Source organism: Oncorhynchus mykiss, chromosome 18 (genome assembly GCF_013265735.2).
Source record: "Oncorhynchus mykiss isolate Arlee chromosome 18, USDA_OmykA_1.1, whole genome shotgun sequence".
Taxonomy (NCBI): domain Eukaryota; kingdom Metazoa; phylum Chordata; class Actinopteri; order Salmoniformes; family Salmonidae; genus Oncorhynchus; species Oncorhynchus mykiss.
In genome coordinates this window covers 27,719,417-27,739,819 of record NC_048582.1, presented here as the reverse complement: position 1 = coordinate 27,739,819, position 20,403 = coordinate 27,719,417, and the positions used below count along the sequence as shown (strand labels likewise).

At 41.8% G+C, this 20,403-nt stretch overlaps 1 protein-coding gene across 3 annotated transcripts in view; it reads right to left on the bottom strand.

Annotated features, from left to right (window-relative positions):
* Positions 1–20,403, bottom strand: part of LOC110495947 (alpha-1,6-mannosylglycoprotein 6-beta-N-acetylglucosaminyltransferase A) — a 120,584-nt gene that overhangs the window by 10,241 nt on the left and 89,940 nt on the right. For all 3 annotated transcript variants that reach the window (XM_036952457.1, XM_021571491.2, XM_021571492.2), the window contains 2 exons: positions 17,581–17,714; positions 1,197–1,346 (listed from right to left, as the gene is read on the bottom strand). In XM_036952457.1, the coding sequence (XP_036808352.1) occupies positions 1,197–1,346; positions 17,581–17,714 (284 nt within the window). The remainder of the gene's footprint in view (positions 1–1,196; positions 1,347–17,580; positions 17,715–20,403) is intronic.

Sequence of the window (20,403 nt, the reverse complement as noted above, 5' to 3'; positions counted from 1 at the left end):
TTTATTCATAAAGTGGAGCAGGGAGGAAAGCGTGGCTGGAAAACACCTTGCCTCCTTCTTCTTGTTATCCCAACACAATGCTGCTGCTAAACAGGTCTGGATTTATGGTGATTCATTAGCGCTCCCTCCGGGCTTCCAAACACCAGGTTAATGAGAAGATCTTGAAGATCTCCTCCCCTCTCTTTCTCTCCCTCCAAAGATCTCCTCCACTCTCTCTCCCTCTCCCTCCAAAGATCTCCTCCACACTCCCTCTCCTTCCAAAGATCTCCTCCACTCTCTCTCTCCCTCTGCCTCCAAAGATCTCCTCCACGCTCTCTCCCTCTCCTTACAAAGATCTCCTCCACGCTCTCTCCCTCTCCTTCCAAAGATCTCTGATCACTCTCTTTTTCAAGCCTGAATCTTGCTATAGTTTGATTTCTGGATTTTCCACAGTTTCTCCCGACAGGCTTGCACATAATCACAGCCTCTTTTCAGACTATTTAGGACCGGTATAGCCTGGCCCCAGATCTATTTGAGTGCACCAGCATATGAGTGGGCTATACATAACAAACAGACCAGTTGTGTGGCTTGAAAACAGGCAGTGTGGTTGGAGGTGCTTCAGAAGAAGTGAACCTTGAGCAGTTGCATTGTGTCACGAGCAGTGGCAGGCCTGGGCATGACATGAATGGAGGCCCTGCTGAGGCACTCTGGGTGAGATCACTATGACTAATGAAGTGCTGAGAGATCCTGACACTCGCCTTGACACTTTGAGCAACGTCATTATGGCAGTGACATCATACACCATCTACTCACTGCGATGCATAGTGAAGTCACAGGGGGGTGTCGCACTCCCAACAAACAGAGTGTCTGTATGAACGTCTTAGAACACCTATTGTTGATGTTGTGTACATGCTGTTGATTGACAAACCAACTTTCCATTGGGGATAAATAAAGTATTTCTAATCTTATCAAGGAACCAAGGCTTTTTTTAATGAGCAATCACATCACTCTTAGCAATGATTTGGTACCTATGCCCCCGAGTCCTACAGTGTGGCAAGTGTGGTTCCTCTCTCTAGGGCAGGATTCTTCAACTCTGGTGTATGTGTGTTTATTGTATATATGTGTGTGTGTGTGTGTGTGTGTGTGTGTGTGTGTGTGTGTGTGTGTGTTTGCAAGCTCTCACCCGGTGTGTTTGTGTGCATGCGTGTTGCTCTCACCTTGGTCTCCCTGAGGAGGAACTGCAGGTCACGGCCGCTCAGGATGCCGTAGTTTCTCACGTAGCTGGGCAAGTGCACAGTGCTGGTACCGTGCACGGTGGCATGCACCTCCGTGTAGGTGTGGATGATGTCAAGGTAGGTCTTCTTGTTCTGAAACACACAGTAAGTGGTGGTTACCAGTCAGTAAGACCCTACTACTGTACATTTTGTAGTTCACACTGTGTTTTGTACACAGTACATAACCTGGCCTCATTATAGAGCTCTACGTTGATGTTGAGATTCTCAAAACAGGGTTAAAGGAAACAAAGTATTATATTGTTATTGTATCTGGAACTCTGCCTCTAATCTGCAATGTACTCTTAAAAGTGGATGACACACAGACAACATGAAAACAATATCTGGTAACACTTAACTTAAATGCTGACAGGCAATGCATTATGATGTGGTTATAACGCATTATAAGACTTGCATGGTCCCTTATGTCTTATTACCGTCTCCTTAAAATGATTTGGATTAAATAACAGCCATAACCTATTATGAGGCCTACTATAAGACATCATAAAGGTTCGTACAATCTTATAACAATTGGAAATGACTAGACTATTATAGCTGAGACTAACACAGGAAATTATGTCAGGCAAGGAGCTCATTGCTGATAAGAGATGGCTCCTCGCTGGAGTAAACTGACTCAAAACACTTTCGAGCAAAACAAACGGAGAGAGTACTGTTGGATCAACATGATCTCTCTCGCAAACAAAAGGGAGATAAGCAGAGCTCTGCGTCCCAAATGGCACCCTATTCCCTATAAAGTGCACTCCTTTTGACTAGGGCGCATAGGGCTCTGGTCAAAAGTAGCGCACTATGCAGTAGGGAAAAGGGGACACAAAAATACGTTTCAGGGAGAATGACGATGGAAACTAGTATCCACTGAGAGATGAAAGATGACTCATGCCTTCATTTCCGTCTCATTATCAAAACTGTAATCATGGATATTCATTGGGTTGGTGGCAATTTACAGTAAAAAAAACCCACATCAAATCAAATAAGAGATTTGTTCATACGATTTGAGAAATCTTGATTATAACACTTTAGGTAGGTCTAATGCTTGCAACAATTTCCTGAGCTGTCACACCTAAATACTTTGAATGCAGAACACTCCTAAACTAGTCCATAAAATTGGCTAGTACTCATCAGGCATATTTTTCACTGCACTGCTCATAGAAAGAAAAATGCAATTAGTGAAGGATAGGATTCAGGCGACAGCAGACAGTGGGAGGGGATAACCAGTTTGATCAAGCATCGATTGCGACATCCTCCCCGGACAAACCCCTAATGGTAGGCTGCGGCGGGGCTGCCGTTTAAACTGAAGCAAGGAACAAGAGACTGGAACAGCTGCTTTCCTCTCACCCACGCACGTACATCCTTCCAAGCAGCCCCCAGGTGTGCTCAGGTAGTGGCAAACTGCGCTGGCACCACACATTAGCAAGTCATTTCCAACCCGACAGGATCTGATCATTTAACAAAAAAATCAGTTTAGAATACGTCTGGTCCAGATCTTGCCCTGCAAGTCAGCAATTTTTTTTGACTTATCTGGCAGTAAACATGCATTTTTGGTTGTAGGCCCTTCTAATATAATTTACTTGTGGTGTACAGTTTAATATTTTAAACTAAAGGCAGGTTTATAGCCTGTTTGACCAGGAAGCCTACAATTCAAATAGGCTACGGAAGGATGGAGTCTCCTGCATTCCCACTTCCTTTCCAACAATTGCGATTTAAGAGAACATGGTGGCCTACCGTCCGGAGAGTTAATTAAAGATTCATAATTGAAGAGAGAAGTTCTCCTGATGTTTCTTATACCATGCCTTACACAATCAATAAATTGGCAGCCTTTCAACATATTTTCTACAATATTTTCTGTCTATAGGCATAGGCTATCAGTGTACCACACAAGCACACACACGCTCACAACATGAGCAGATTAACTTGGTCAAAATGTTTCTTTATTAAAAGACTAATCAGAAAGAATGTGTCGGTAACTCTTCATTATAGTCTAACCTATTTTGAGCGAAAGCGCTGAAGCTAGGGTACGCTGACAAATAGCTTATCACTCGAGTCAATTAATATTAGTTAGCAAACTTAAAGAAAAGAAAATAACAAAATAGCCAACTAAATAGGAGAGCCCACATTTTTTAAATGTTTATCGCTCAGGTCTTAAAAATATGGGTAACCCCTTTTTCCTCTGTATCCATAATGTGCATAAATGAGGTTTTTACTCCCTGTACTCACTTTCATTCAGCTTCACATCAGCAAAAAACAACTCCATATTTCAGAAACTCACTCCATATAGCCTTTGGGGCGGCAGGTAGCCTAGTGGTGTTGGGCCAGTAACCGAAAGGTTGCTTGCTCGAATCCCCGAGCTGACAAGGTAAAAATCGGTTGTTCTGCCCCTGAGCAAGGCAGTTAACCCACTGTTCCCCAGGTGCCGCAGACGTGGATGCCAATTAAGGTAGCACCCCGCAGCCTTGATTCAGAGGGGTTGGGTTAAACGTGGAAGACACATTTTAGTTGAAGGCATTCAACCCTTTCCCTATAAGGCTAATCACTATTTTCCACTGCGTCCTTCTCCTCTCCCACAACAGTAGCCTATTTTTCCCGCAGTGGCTCGTTTTCATGAAGCGAAAATGCAGTTGACACCAAATTATATTCTGACATATTTGGATTGATGAAAGGGGACCCACTAACAATCATTAAAGATAATAAACCTTAAATGTATGAAATGTGCATTTGTTGTTTAGGAACTAAACTCTTCAAATATAATTTAGGATCTGGTCAGTATTTCACATATTTTCACACAGGGATCTGAGGTTGAACTACAACATTCTGGATCCAGGGTCGGATCAAGGGTAATCGGGTCGGGTAGATCCGTGAAGACCTCTAGCACAGAGTAGTAGCTATGTCTCCAGCATCGTTTGACCTTCTAAGTCCAACACAAAACAATATTATAAACAGTTAACAACTCAATAACTTAGACAACGTTCCCCCAAAAAATTCGACCTTCTATGAAAATCCATATTCTAAACATTCCAAAAACAAATCAACCTGCCTACAAGCTAATTCTTTCTGTGCAAAGCAGGCTGATACAGAATGTCTCCAGCGCACACAGCATCCTTTGTTAGCTTTAGGAACAGGAAGGAGAACAGTGGAGTGACTACAGTACATCAGGCTCTCCTTTGAGTGTGTCTTACACAGGCCAGTCGCCCGGCCCCTAGGGATGCCCTATCAGATGCCTCCTGGCAGCCCGTTGTAATGGGAGCCTTAGAGTCTGAGTCCCAAATGGCACCCTATTCCCTATATAGTGCACTACTTTTGACCAAAGCCCAATAGGCCTTGGTCAACAGTAGTGCACTATAAAGGGAACAGGTTGCCGTTTGGTTCTCAGACTTAGAGAGAGCAGAGATCCAGGCAGGGTGGAGGTGACTACCTGTAATTAGATGGTGAAATGTCTACTCTCTAATATGTGTACCCCAGAGAGCTGGGGCTTGGGTGGAGGGTTAGAGGAAGGTTACGGTAGAAGAGTAGAGAGTAGGAAGGAGTGGATTGTGTACACACACGCACACGTGCATATGTACGTACACACACTAGAATGGCAAAAGTATGGAAATGATGATGATGATGATATGTGATTACAACAGTGAATCCCACAATGTTACCGCAGTGCAGACTGATTGTTCATTCTCAGTGCCATGCCTAAGGGGGTGAGGGCTGTTTAGGCCAGTAGTATGCCTACAGGCTAGGGCTCAGCTGTTTGTAGTCTAGCCCAATTATTTTCAAAGACATTTCGAATTAAGTATTTTGGATATTTTTGTATTTGAAGTAAGTCGTATTGGAATGCATTTGGAAATACACTTTGAAAGTATTGGCATATATTTGTCTGTGCATTTTTAAATACAAATATTTAAATACTCCATGAATTTGAACCCAGGTCTGTTTGGTCATAGGGGTATTTGAAGTAACGTATTTGGAAACAAGTATTTCAAAATAGTTTAAAATAGTAGGCTATATATAGGAAATCATTTAAAAAATAATAATTTGGCCACATTTGAAAAATACTCAAATACACAGACAATAAGTATTTCAAATACAAATACACATGTACTTGAACCGGAGCGGAACTTTCTCTAGGGACGAGGGGTCATGTCCGCAGGTCTGCTGTCGGTATGTGAGGACTGGAATGAGGTGTTTGCGATAGCAACACTATAGCTTACACTCGCTTAACTGGTTTGGTTTATTAATGACTGGAGGGTCACTCATACCTTCTGTGCTGTTTTTCTGAGAAATCCAGTCAGTTGAAACATGTAAAGCGTTGGTTGAGGATGGTCATCACAAAAAAGGCATTCGCTATGTATACGTGAAGATATCATACAGCTAGGCCTATTTTCTCAAGATGGATACGGTTTTTGACACATCTTCATTTTTGATTAGCGTAACTATTTTCTTAGGACAAATGTTTGTGATAAATGTGTGTGCATGCTTTCTAGTTGGTCTTGATCTATAGTCTTGGATGGATTCAGTTATTTTTTGTCAATGATCTACACAAAATACTCTATATAGTCAAAGATGAAGAAAAATAAAACATTGCTATATCTTGATAAAATAAGTATTTACCCCCATGAGCCAATGCATGTTAGAAACACCTTTAGTCTTTTGGGGTACGTGTCTAAGACTGTGGATTGTGCAACATTTGCCCATTATTTTTTAATCAAAATTCTTCAAGCTCTATCAAGTTGGTTGTCTTGCCATATATTTTCAAGCAGATTTAAGTCAAAACTGTAAAATCGGCCACTCAGGATCATTCACTAGAAAAAACTGAAAAGCAAAGGAGGGGAGGAAAGGAGGAAAGAAAAGGGAGATATCATAGGAGGAAAGGGATCTAGGAAAGAAAATGAGGAAAGGGATCTAAGAAAGGAGGAAAGGACAGTCATCTCGTGCATAGACTGAGGGCGTCCTAATATGGACACTATAGCCACATTTGTGGATTGTACAACATAAAACCAGTAGAAAGAGAGTCTGAAAATTCTGTAAAGAACAAATACAGATCCACAAGCAAATTTGAACGTGTAATTGCACATCCAATAGTTGTAAATTGTCCTGCTGAAAGGTGAATTAATCTCCCAGTGTCTGGAGTTTGCCTGTGCTTAGCTCCATTCAGTTTATTTTAATCATTACAACCATACCCATAACGATGATGCAGCCACCACTATGCTGGAAAATATGTAATGTGTTGTATTGTATTTGCCCCAAACAAAACACTTTATATTCAGGATAAAAAGTGATTTGCTTGCCACATTTTTTTACAGTACTACTTTAGTGCCTTGTTGCAAACAGGATGTATGTTTTGGAATATTTGTATTCCATACATGCTTCCTTCTTTTACTATGCCAATTAGGGTAGTATTGTGGAGTAACTACAATGTTGTTGATCCATCCTCAGTTTTCTCCCATCACAGCCATTAAACTCTATAAATGTTTTAAAGTCACCATTGGCGTAATGGTGAAATCCCTGAGTAGTTTCCTTCCTCTCCGGTAACTGAGTTAGGAAGGACACCCGTATCTTTGTAGTGACTGAGTGCCTTGACACACCCTCCAATTGCCAAGAGTGTGCAAAACTGTCATCCAGGCAAAGGGTGGCTACTTTGAAGAATCTAAAATATATCACTTTTTTGGTAACTCCATTATTCTATATGTGTTAGTTTTGATGTCTTTACTATTATTCTACAAACGTAGAAAACAGTAAAAATAAAGAAAAACCCTTGAATGAGTAGGTGTGTCCAAACTTCTGACTGGTACTGTATATTTACCAAATTAAGAGTCTAATCTCACTCCATAAAAGGTTCTTAAAGAACATTATTCCAGTTCAGTGTGTTTCTGGAATGAGGACACGCTGGTTTATTGTAAGTAACTCATACCTTCTGTGTTGTTCAGAAAAATCCTCTCAGTGTGTGTGTTTGTGTGAGAGTGTCTACGCTAGTGTGCAAATGCGAGTATGTGTGTGCGCGCAAGCACTTGTGTGCCTCCCACCTGTAAATGAAAACTGAGGGACATTGACCCGAGGACCAAGATAATGAAGACAACATGATGTCAGGCTGACTTTGGTGAGGAAGCTGATTCACTGCCTTCCTTAGCTTTTACGGGGAGTAGTATTAGGGAAATAATCAAACCAGTACATCAGCTTGGGGCAGATGATCAAAACGAGAGAGGATAGGCTTTTATTACATTGTAAATCACCTGGAAAAGTATGTGTGTGTGAATGTGTTCTGGAGTTGGGTTAAATGCGGAAGACACATTTCAGTTGAATGCATTCAGTTGTAGAACTGACTAGGTATCCCTCTTTCCCTTTCTGAGGTTTTGTATTGTTTGACAAGACTGCGTTAGCCCATTGAGCTAAGCCGAAGAGGCCCTCGTGTTATGCAGGGCTCACCAGCATGTGTTGCGATACTGGAGCAGATTATTCTGGCAGTGGAGAGAACCTACCAAGTGTGAATACAACCCATGTACTCTCACAGGGGCAATATGACCTTACGCTAAATCATTTGTAATGGGTTATGAGCTTCATTGAATCCAATTAAAATAGAACCGCAAAGGAGCACTTCTTTGGTTTATAGTTCATCCATGAGTTGCTCTTTGATCATGGGATGAAATACTATAGAACAAAAATTTGTTGATGCTGGATAGTAAACAATGTAAAATATTTGATTGGAAGTTTGTTTGCACAAAGGCTTTTCCGGCATTGTTCACTATCCAGCATTTTTTTGTTCTATAAAATAGAACTGCATTCAGTTGTAGAGAATCACGGCCCTTGGAATCTCCAGATACCGTATCTTGGTACGTTTGTAAGTCTGTTCCTGATTCATCAGTCGTGTGTTCTTTTTATTTAACTAGGCAAGTCAGTTAAGAAGGAATTCTTGTTTTACAACGACGGCCTACATCGGCCAAACCCGGACGACGCTGGGCCAATTGTGCGCCGCCCTATGGGACTCCCAATCACGACCGGTGGTGATACAGCCTGGATGTAGCCTATATTTCAGTGAGTTTTTCTGTACAGCTAGAAGAATATGTGTGGGTTTGTTTGTAAGCCTGAGTATTTGTACGTGTGCGAGTGCTCACGCTAGTGTATGCGCCCTAGCGTGTCTGTGAGTGGCTCAGTGAGGAAAAACATGTCAGGGTTACATTGATGGATCTTTGTGCACTGGGAGGACTGTGGGCGCTGTCTGTCAGCCAACATTAGCATTTCAAACACCAGTGTCATCCTCCCCTGATCTAAGGCCAGGGGGACCGGTGTTTCTTTTTTATATCTCTCCCTCCCTCTCTCTCTGTCTAACTTTCTCTCTCCATCTCCATGTTCACACCCTCCCGCCGTCTCTCCTTCCCTAACTCTCCATCTTTCTCTCTTCCTCTCTTTTTCTCACCCACCCTCTCGCTGTCTATATTCTCACCGCACTTTCTATTCTGAATAAAAATATAAACGCAACATGTAAAGTATTGGTCGCATGATTCATGAGCTGAAATAAAAGATCACAGAAATGTTCCATATGCACAAAGCATATTTCTCTCAAATTTTGTGCACAAAATTGTTTCAAACTGTTAATGAGTATTTCTCATTTGCCAAATTAATCCATCCATCTGACAGGTGTGGCACGTCGTTTTAGAGAATCCGCAGACCACGTGTAATCACGCCAGCCCAGGACCTCCAAAACTCACACAGCCTCAACCACCTAATCTCACAACAACAAGACTCAAACAACTGCTGTATCAGAGTGCGCAGAGCCGCAACCAACAGTCACCCTTCATTCTGCCTCGGTGAGTGTGCTCGGCTCAAGCCGGGTTGCCGTGGCAACGGCTCCTTGTGAGGCCTGCTTTTTGGCTGCTCGGTTATCACCTTCCCTCTCCCACTTCAAACATGTCTGTGACTGTTCGAGATGACTTGGTAGATTCAACCAGTTTGCATTGCAGCTCTTGGACACTGTTGGTGGGGTTGTTTAGGGCTATTAACCTGAGGGTTGCTGGTTCACATCCCATGGCTGACCTGGACAATGTAAAGGGAGTGAGCCAGCAGCCAAATGCATCAGTATTCCACGTGCTACCTACTGCCATTGTGCACTTGAGGAGTAAGATATTTAAGTGATAATGCCAGAGAAGCCAGTGTTGAGGATATATTGGCACGAGTGTTGTTGGACCCAAGTTAAAGTCGAGGTCCGGTTAACCGTGCCAATATATTTAAAACAAATTCATTAAAAATGAAAAGCTGAAATGTTTTGAGTCAATAAGTATTCAACCCTTTGTTATGGCAAGCCTAAATAAGTTCAGGCGTAAACATTTGCTTAACAAGTCACATAATAAGTTGCATGGACTCACTGTGTGCAATAATAGTGTTTAACATGGTTTTTGAATGACTACCTCCTCTCTGTACCCCACACATACAAAGACAGATTCAACCACAAAGACCAGGGCTGTTTTCCAATGCCTCACAAAGGGCACCTGTTGGTAGATACGTAAAAAAAAATAGCAGACATTGAATCCCTTTCAGCATGATGAAGATATTAATTACACTTTGGATGGTGTATTAATATACCCAGTCACTACAAAGATACAGGCCTCCTTTAAAACAGTAACAGAGTTTAATGGCTGTGATAGGAGAAAAGTGATGTTGAGCCATCCTCAGTTTAGCTACTACACAATACTAACTTAACAGAGTGAAAAAAGTAAGTCTATACATTTCAAAACATGCATCCTGTTGGCAACAAGGCACTAAAGTAATACTGCAAAGAATGTGGCAAAGCAATTCACTTTTTGTCCTGAATACAAAGTGTTAACTTCGGTGCAAATTCAATACAACACATTACGGAGTACCACTCTCCATATTTTCAAGCATAGTGGTGGCTATATCATGTTATGGGCATGCTTGTAATTGTTAAGCACTTGGGTGGGGTGGTTTTCAGGATAAAAAATAAACGGAATTGAGCTAAGCACAGGTAAAATCCTAAAAGAAATCCTGGTTCAGTCTGCTTTCTAGCAGACACTGGGAGATTAATTCACTTTTCAGCAGGACAATTTCATTTCGTTTGACCTATTGACATTTCTTTGTATATATATCCATAAAATTATGCCGATTCATGATTTCATGAAGCGGTATGTCTTGTCCTTTCACGGTAATTCTCAATGGGACAGTGGAGATTGAATTTCAATATTGAAACCATGTTGCAAAGGTCGGAGACAGACAGCAAGGTTTATACAAATATCTGCTGTTGAAAACCAAAGGCTAGTCGAAAAGGAAGGGGAGATGATGTCAAGATGTTTTTTTTTTACAGTAGAGATCAAATTTATAAATTCTCTGGTTGGGCTGATGAGACAGTGGATTGGTCAGTGAGATGGAACAGTAAATAGGCATTTCAACATCATAGCCTTGGCAGGAGTTAACTTGTGGAATAGACACCGGCTAGAATACGGTTTTAACCAATTAGCATTGACGATTAGAACCACCCCGTTGTATAATGTAGTACACCCCCCCGTCTCAAATGACACCTACAGCTGAAGTCGGAAGTTTACATACACTTAGGTTGGAATCATTAAAACCCATTTTTCAACCACTCCACCAATTTCTTGTTAACAAACTATGGTTTTGGCAAGTCGGTTAGGACATCTACTTTGTGTATGACACAAGTCATTCTTTCAAAAATTGTTTACAGACAGATTATTTCACTTATAATTCACTGTATCACAATTCCAGTGGGTCAGAAGTTTACGTACACTAAGTTGACTGTGCCTTTAAACAGCTTGGAAAATTCCAGAAAATTATGTCATGGCTTTAGAAGCTTCTGATAGGCTAATTGACATCGTTTGAGAATCAATTGGAGGTGTACCTGTGGATGTATTTCAAGGCCTACCTTCAAACTCAGTGCCTCTTTGCTTGACATTATGGGAAAATCAAAATAAATCAGCCAAGCCCTCAGAAAAAACATTGTAGACCTCCACGAGTCTGGTTCATCCTTGGAAGCAATTTACAAATGCCTGAAGGTACCACATTCATCTGTACAAACAATAGCACTGTCAATAACCTTTTTTTCCTGTAGCAAATGTAGTACATTTCTCAGCGTAAGGAATCAGTGATATTTAATAAAAAGTTGGTGCTGTCTCATATCCATATCTCTCTGCTCTCGTTGTCTCTGTCTCTCTCTTTCTCGCTCTATTGTCGCGCCTGTCCTTCCCCTTATGTTTGCAGTTTCGGTGGTAGTGTTCTGCTCAGTCACAATGTTTACAGGGATCCTTACACTCCCGGGCGAGATGTCCTGTCTTATCGCAATTGAAACACTTTCTATCGTCTGACCCTGTCCATTTTTTCCCTTGTCTCTTGGGTCTCTTCCCCTTTAAAGCCTCCTTTATGTTTATCTACAATTACCACAATAGTTACTATTAGATACTCTGCTCCTTTCTGTTCTTTTCCTCTTCTGAGTCTGGTTGTGGACGCCTGACCTTTTTCTCTCTGTTCTTGCCTTTGTCCCCTGTCCTTATTCTTTCTACAGTCTCTGTGATTGTGGCCCACCTTATCGCAGCGCATGCATGGTTCCTCACACTCCTTGGCCAATGTCCTGGCTTGCTACAGTTGTAACATTTAGGTCCCTCTCTGTCTTCTCTCTTCAAAGTTCTTTGTCTTTTCTCACCTCCACCCTTCTCGGCTATCTCTCCTAGAGTGGCCATTAGATACTCTTGGCTAGTTACTTCTTCTTTCTTAGTTACTTCCTTTTCCTTTGCTCCCTCAGTTCTCTTTTTAGCTTCAGCTAGCCGCACCCTGGCTGTGTCTAATCCTTCTACCTGCTGTTTTCCCTCATTATCCCTGCAATTCTTATGCATTTGTATGATCATGGCTTCTAACTGATCTGTGTCTAAACATTCAGTGAACCCGTACCCCTTTCTCCATTTTGGGCCATAATATACATTTCAACACTAAAATAGATATTTTCTATTTAAACTTTCTCTACATTAGATTATATGGACGGTATACCCGATACAAATCAATACTGTTAGTTTTAAGAATCAACCCTTTCCCACTATTTTGACTAATGCACTAGAGGAATTTAATTCAGTCCATTAAAGTACATTTTAAGCACTTTTTTAATTTAATTGTTTTTATTTTTTACATGAGTCATCCTGCCAAAATGTCTAACTGAACCATGGCAGCAATCTTTTGTCTCTGAGTGCCGTACTCAGATTATTGCATGGTGTGCTTTTTCCGTAAAAGTTTTTTAAAAAATCTGACACAGCGGTTGCATTAAGGAGAAGTGGATCTAAAATTCCATGCATAACAGTTGTATCTTTTATCAATGTTTATTATGAGTATTTCTGTAAATTGATGTGGCTCTCTGCAAAATCAACAGATGTTTTGGAACTACTGAACATAACGCGCCAATGTAAACTCTGATTTTTGGATATAAATATAAACTTTACCGAACAAAACATACATGTATTGTGTAACATGAAGTTCTATGAATGTCATCTGATGAAGATCAAAGGTTAATGATTCATTTGATCTATATTTCTGCTTTTTGTGACTCCTCTCTTTGGCTGGAAAAATGGCTGTGTTTTTCTGTGACTTGGCTCTGACCTAACAATCTTTTGGTTTACTTTAGTCGTAAAGCCTTTTTGAAATCGTACACTGTGGCTGGATTTACAACAAGTGTATCTTTAAAATGGTGTAAAATACAGTGGGGCAAAAAAGTATTTAGTCAGCCACCAATTGTGCAAGTACTCCCACTTAAAAAGATGAGAGGCCTGTAATTTTCATCATAGGTACACTTCCACTATGACAGACAAAATGAGAAAAAAAAAAAAAAATCCAGAAAATCACATTGTAGGATTTTTAATGAATTTATTTGCAAATTATGGTGGAAAATAAGTATTTGGTCACCTACAAACAAGCAAGATTTCTGGCTCTCTTTTTAAGTGGGAGAACTTGCACAATTGGTGGCTGACTAAATGCTTTTTTGCCCCACTGAACATGTATGTTTGCGGAATTTTAATTATGGGATTTGAATTTGGCACCCTGCATGTTCATTGGCTGTTGACGAGGTGGAACGCTACCGTCCCATGTACCCTAGAGAGGTTAACCCCAAAACTAATGAATAAAGATTACTGACCTTATCCTTGCAGCTGAGATTCAAATTTTGGTTGGATCTCGTCACCGTTTCTGTCGTGTACCAGTTCGCCATCGGCCTGTAAATAACCCTCAGAATGGGGCCAGGTCTTTAATCTACAGATCTCTGATCTGCCCGTGCACGGTTTTCGGCACTCCCATGGGACGACAGAAACAGGTATTGAGATCCGGCTCGAAGGACCAAGTTGTCAAGAGAATTAGACAGTCTTATAATTCTAATACATTTCACACCGTTAAATACGTTTCAGGGTGGAATTCTTTAGTCATTACTTTAAACATATACATTCCTTTATCAAGTATGCAAGTATAAACACCATGGGACCACGCAGCCATCATACTGCTCAGGAAGGTGACGCGATCTGTCTCCTGGAGATGAACCTACTTTGGTGCGAAAAGTGCAAATCAATCCCAGAACAACAGCAAAGGACCTTGTGATGATGCTGGAGGAAACAGGTACAAAAGTATCTATATCCACAGTAAAACGAGTCCCATATCGACATAACCTAAAAGGCCGCTCAGCAAGGAAGAAGCCACTGCTCCAAGACCGCCATTAAAAAGCCAGACTACGGTTTTCAACTGCACATGGGGACAAAGATCGTACTTTTTGGAGAAATGTCCTCTGGTCTGATGAAACAAAAATAGAACTGTTTGGCCATAATGACCATCGTTACGTTTGTAGGAAAAAGGGGGAGGCTTAAAAGCTGAAGAACACCATACCAACCTTGAAGCACAGGGTGGCAGAATCATGTGTGTGGGTGCTTTGCTGCAGAAGGGTCTGGTGCACTTCACAAAATAGATGGCATCATGAGGTAGGAGAATTATGTGGATATATTGAAGCAACATCTCAAGATATCAGTAAGGAAGTTAAAGCTTGGCCGCAAATGGGTCTTCCAAATGGATAATGACCCCAAGCATACTTCCAAAATTGTGGCAAAATGGCTTGAGGAAAACAAAGTAAAGGTATTGGAGTGGCCATCACAAAGCCCTGACCTCAACCCTATAGAAAATTTGTGGGCAGAACTGAAAGTGTGTGCGAGCAAGGAGGCCTACAAACCTGACTCAGTTACACCAGCTCTGTAAGGAGGAATTCACCCAAGCTTGTGGAAGGCTACCTGAAAAATTTGACCCAAGTTAAACAATTTAAAGGCAATGCTACCAAATAATAATTGAGTGTATGTAAACTTCTGACCAACTGGGAATGTGATGAAATAAAAGATCCTAACTGACCTAAAACAGGTAATTTTTACTAGGATTAAATGTCAGGAATTGTGAAACTGAGTTTAAATGTATTTGTCTAAGATAAACTTCAGACTTCAACTGTATGTTCATAGGGAAAAGTAGGACTGAAGGTTGATGTTATGGAAATGGCACCTTGATAACTATGATAACTCCAATGCAGGAACTTAACAGCCTACCTTTACTTCATCTTCCATTGCAGTTAACTACTACCAAATCATACCAGACCTTTTTTTAAATTCATTAACTCAAATCAAAACCATTGTGTAGCCTAAGTAATAAATTATACATTTTGCTCTAATTGAGATTTAATACTTCGGCAACACATTTACTAGCACGAGAGCAGCGGTACGCATGGAGGCACTCCAGACAGCAAGAATAGTGGATTATTCTCATTAGAGTTTGCCGGTGAAATGATCTGAAAGTTGTGCTTGAGTATGTAGACCACACAGTAACGGCAGACAGATGCCTCCTCTGCTGTGCCTAATTACATTTAAAGCCACTCATAAAGCCGATAAATCTCTCCTATATGGATACAGCAATTACCGTCCATTCTGTACCCGTTATAAATCAGACCTCCGCACACAATTGCTGCACCACAAATGGCACCCTATTCCCTACATAGCGCACTACTTTGGACCAGGGTGCCATTTGGGACGCAAACGGCTCCATTCACACACCTGCAGAGAGGGGAAGAGAGAAGCTAGCGGTGCACTTCAGCATACTGATAAGAGACAGGGAATATTCCCCTTAGTGAAGAGCTTCTGGGTTCTGTGTGACATTACATGGGAAAAACAAATGACCATCAGAGACAAAGCGATTGGAGGCAATGATGTTTGTTTGGTCCCTGAATGTTGTTAAAGTCGCAAAGGTACTTGGTACTAGATGTCTCACTACACAGGATCTCTGACCTCTTATTTTTGTACACCCACCCCTCATCATGTTCTAGCCTTGTAGGGAGCAGTAAATACCACAATCCCAAGATATGAGGGAGTTGAAAGGCTGTTTCCTGGTTTCCTTGATGAAAAGCAAATAGCCGATCAGGTCTCGTGACATCACAGTAGTCCCTCACAAGGCACTGCAGCCAGCCCCCGCAGATTCAGGGAGGGAAAGTGCGAGGGAGGCCTTTTCTTCTCATGTTCATTCATTACCAGACTCCTCTGAAATGGCTGTTTAATTAAAAACTGAGGCAATGAACACGACGGGGTGACTGATTAGCTGCTAATGTTTTTCAAGGAGAAGTGATGGGAGTTTGGCACTCTGCCCTTTAAGAGAGACTAAATGGCCTACTGTGCTGTGCCGCATGCGGGTTTGAGAGGGTGTGTGGCAAGCCGCACTACATGGTTAATATAGGCCTGTTGTGTTAGACATAAGTGTTGTGTGTGGATGCTGGTTCTGCAAGACATGGTCATTTCTTTGTGTGGTCACAGACCTGAGTTCAAATAGCATTTGTTGTTGAATGACCTGGCGCAATGGCACCAATCGAATAGTCCCAAAAGTGCAAACCCTGCGCATCTGGTACACCAGGCTCAATCTAATACACCTTTGAGAGAAAATAAATACTATTTGAACCCAGGTCCCTTAACCGGGATGACCAGGTTGGGTTGTGGGTGGCATGACTGGTATCTCACAACTCTCATCTGCAGACTATGTGTCAGCTGATTATGATAAAAGCTAGGCGTTGTTCGCCACAGATCTGAAATGACCTCTGCTTTTTTGTTTGTAGAATCTGCTTCCGCCTGAGTTCCGCTGGTTGCGTCCAAAATGGCACCCTATTCCCTTTATAGTGCAGTACTTTTGGCCAGGGCCCATTTGGGATGCACACCCTGTGTGTTAGACCTCCGAAAGATGGCTGGCTTAAAATGTTCCAACCGGCTTCTTTACAATGTTTGTCATCATCGCAGCCCTTATCAAATCTCACCAAGACATACAGAGTAGGCAGTAATCCAACAATGTGTAATGTGCCAACGAGCGAATCGCACGCAAAACGCTTGTGGCTGGTGTAGCTACAATCTCTAAACCCTTTATGTCTTAGATGAAATAATCCCTGCGACAATGCCTCTGCACAACAGAGTCTGAGTTGGAATATATTATAACTAATCAGTGAGTAGAGCTGAAATCAACTATTTATCAACATAATAATAATAAACTCAGGAATATGGTTTCTAAAGGAATACTACTAGTCTCCATTAAATCTCCCAAAAAACTTTGCCCAAGGTTTTCAAAGTGTTCCAGTGAAATTCTTTCAAGAGTTAAGGAACTGGGTTACAATAGATTCCATATACCGGGTCCCAAGAATTTATGGTGTAGCGTGTCTGGTGCTTTCATCTTGAAAGGCATTCTGTACAAAGCAAGGCTCAGTGGACACTGTCACTTCAGTCACTACAGTCTCCTTAAAAGCATCCACAGTGTTGTCTATTTCCCTGTGATCAAGGGATGGGACCAGTTTCCTATTGAACTCAACTGAGCAGCACTTCCTTCTCTTTGAGCTCTATTCTAGTAGTGTTGATGTCTGGGAACTAGATCACGTATAATTTGTTGTTCTAAACAAGGAGAGTCTCCAGTTGGTGACATGATATTCAAAATTCCAACTGAAGAACACTACTCTACCATATTCAGCTTCACCCTCAATGTTGATGTAGACAAAAGCATATATTTTTGTCCACGACAAAACGTTACCACTGCTCCCAAATAACTAAGAGCTGAGCAGAGTTTGTACACAATGTAAATAACATTATAATACATGCTATGTAGCAGACACATTTTCCCAAAGCAACAGTGAGTGCATACATACATTTTAAGTATGAGGGTGATCAGATTTCAACGTCAGACAACACCAAGACACATTAGGCACCCCCAAGAGTGAATGTTTAATTTGAACACTGCCGGAGTTTAACGCAAAACCTTGGCCATGCCACGGGATACACAAGCTGAAGCGCCGTACCTTCCAGAAGTTGTCCACCTTGCCGTAGACCAGCGACTGGTTCTGCCGCTTGACTTCGTCAATATGGCGGATGTCGCTGGCATTCAGGTGTTGCTCCACCACAAAGCCCAGGAAGCTGTTGTCTGGCGTGTGGGCTGCAGGGGAAATAAACCACACAATATAACTGTCATTACACAGCTCATCTGGGATCACAATGATTATAGTACTGAAGCTAGTTAGTTCACATTCATCCATTTATATACAGGAAAAGGAAAACAAGCCACAAACACAGGCTGTCATTGTACAGTTAATGGGGAACACAATGATGATTATAGGTGGGTGATGTTAGTTCATTTTAAAAAAGCAATTCAATTGCCAGCACCATAATCGCTATGAGATCTCCATAGGACAACAACTATTTTTCTCTACATAAGTTGATTTATTCATGCATATGCTGTACAGAAACGAGTGAATAGCATTACAATAGGCCTAATGATTAGGCCTATGAGTAGGCTATCTGTTGTGTTAGCGAAGTAGTCATCTGACTCATGCCTAGAAGTGGAAAGTAAATATGAGGCTTATGTTAACCAATGAACACAGTTCCACATAGAAATGTGAAGTGGTGCGCCGGAGTCTGGCGCAGCGTTAACGCTCCCAAATCCGGACCACACATGGAGATGGGTGTTTGAGTCCCGGCTCGGCCAACTGTCTATTCCTTAAATAATTTCTGTGCCCCACTCGCTCTCCCTCCTTATCTGTATCCACATCTGTCCCATCATAAAACAATACAATTATGTAAGGGGATCTCCAGAATAAAAGAGAAGATAATGTAATGTGTTAATGAAATGTGAATTGATGATTTAACGTTCTATGATTAGAGCCTTAGTATTCCGTTTCTTCGTTGCGAAATGGATGGTGGTACTGTAACTATGGAAATTAGCTTGGCAACAGGTCAGAAATGGGCAACGGCACATACAGAGATTTGAAAATTAAGACAATGTAAAAAAAATGTTTTTAAATGGGGGCTTCCATGACCCCCCCCCCCAAAAAAAAGCCAACAGAAATCTAATTGAAATAAAACTAGGTTGGGTCCCAAAGTCCACATGGCAGTACACTTTTGACCAATGCCCTGTATGCTGGGCCTGGTCAAAAGTAGTGCACTATATAGGGGGAGGGGTGCTATTTGGGATACTTCTCATCCTGACTCTCTGGGCTTTGCTTGTTGATGGACTTGTACCCTCTTACAGACCTACACTACATTCTCTGCGTCAAGAAAGGGGAGGGAGGGTTTTAGGCTACATGTAGCATCCTGTTCCTTCTCCACCGGGCCTGTTAAGTTGTTACATGAAGCCGTTTGTGGAAGTGATTTAATATACGCTCCTCGAGGGAGTTTACTGCTATTTTAGAGCCATTGCAGAGCGCCAGTAAATCATGTGCAGAGACGACGTGTTGGGGGAGAAATTCACCGTCGCCACGCAATGTGGTGATAATGGAGGCTGGCCGAGAGAGGGAGCTGCCGTCAGTTTCTACGGCCCAGGTGGGAAAGGGATGTGTTAGGACAACATGAGTTAAATCTTTCAACACAACAGAGAGCATTCCTCAAGACAAGCGGGTATGGGATGTGCACTGCATGCTCCCCCCGATTGCCATGTAGGGAAGACGGCGATGTCATCTACAAAATAGCTTACAATACTCTACTCAGCAAACTGGATGCAGTCTATCATAGTGCCATTCGTTTTGTTACCAAAGCCCCTTATACCACCCACCACTGCGACCTGTATGCTCTAGTCGGCTGCCCCTCATTACTTAAGTCTATGATAGTAATCCTCCACCTTATCTCAGCTCACTTGTCATGATAACAACACCCACCCGTAGCACGCGCTCCAGCAGGTATATCTCACTGGTCATCCCCAAAGCAAACACCTCCTTTGGCCGCCTTTCCTTCCAGTTCTCTGCTCCCAGTGACTGGAACGAATTGCAAAAAAAATAGCTGAAGCTGGAGACTTATATTTCCCTCACTAACTTTAAACATCAGCTATCTGAGCAGCTAACCGATCGCTGCAGCTGTATTTGGTCCACCTGTAAATAACCCACCCAATCTACCTACCTCATCCCCATACTGTTTTTATTTACTTTTTGCTCTTTTGCACACCAGTATCTCTACTTGCACATCATCATCTGCTCATTTATCGCAGAAAAGGTTTGTGGGCCCAGCTGGACTATGCCAAGACGCCAGGCCAGTCGACTTCAATCAGCCGGCCAAAACAATACACACACCCGGGCTCGGCACTTCATAGCAGGCAAACCATGCATAATGTAATGTAATTTGGGTAATTTTGTGGAAGTCATAAAAAGTCATTGGAAAACGTCTTGCACTCAAGCTGACTGGATACATTCAGAAACGCAGCAGGAGACTTTGTTCCGGTTCTGTTGGCATGCATTGAAATGCGTTGCAAAATAACTGAATTAACAGATTTATTTTCCAAATAATTTGATGGCCCCCGGATTAAGGGATGCCACCAAAGGTTTTCTAAAAAAACAACTGGGGGGGGGGGGGTTCTACTAAGCTATATGGAATTGCTTTAAGAAAGTCATATCAAGTGCCATTTTGCTATTTTATTGGGAATCTTAAAACCCCCCCGAAGTATAAAAAAACCATTGTAATTTGGCTTTACTGCTATTAGCCCATAGCATTGAATAGCATTCACTAAATGGAACCACAGTCACCAAAAAATCTAAAGGCAGTTTGTTCAGAAGTCTCCGTCCTATATCTGAGAGATATAACAAAGATCAGGAACCACATTTTTTTGGGACATGCATTTGACCGCTTATTTTTTGCCATTA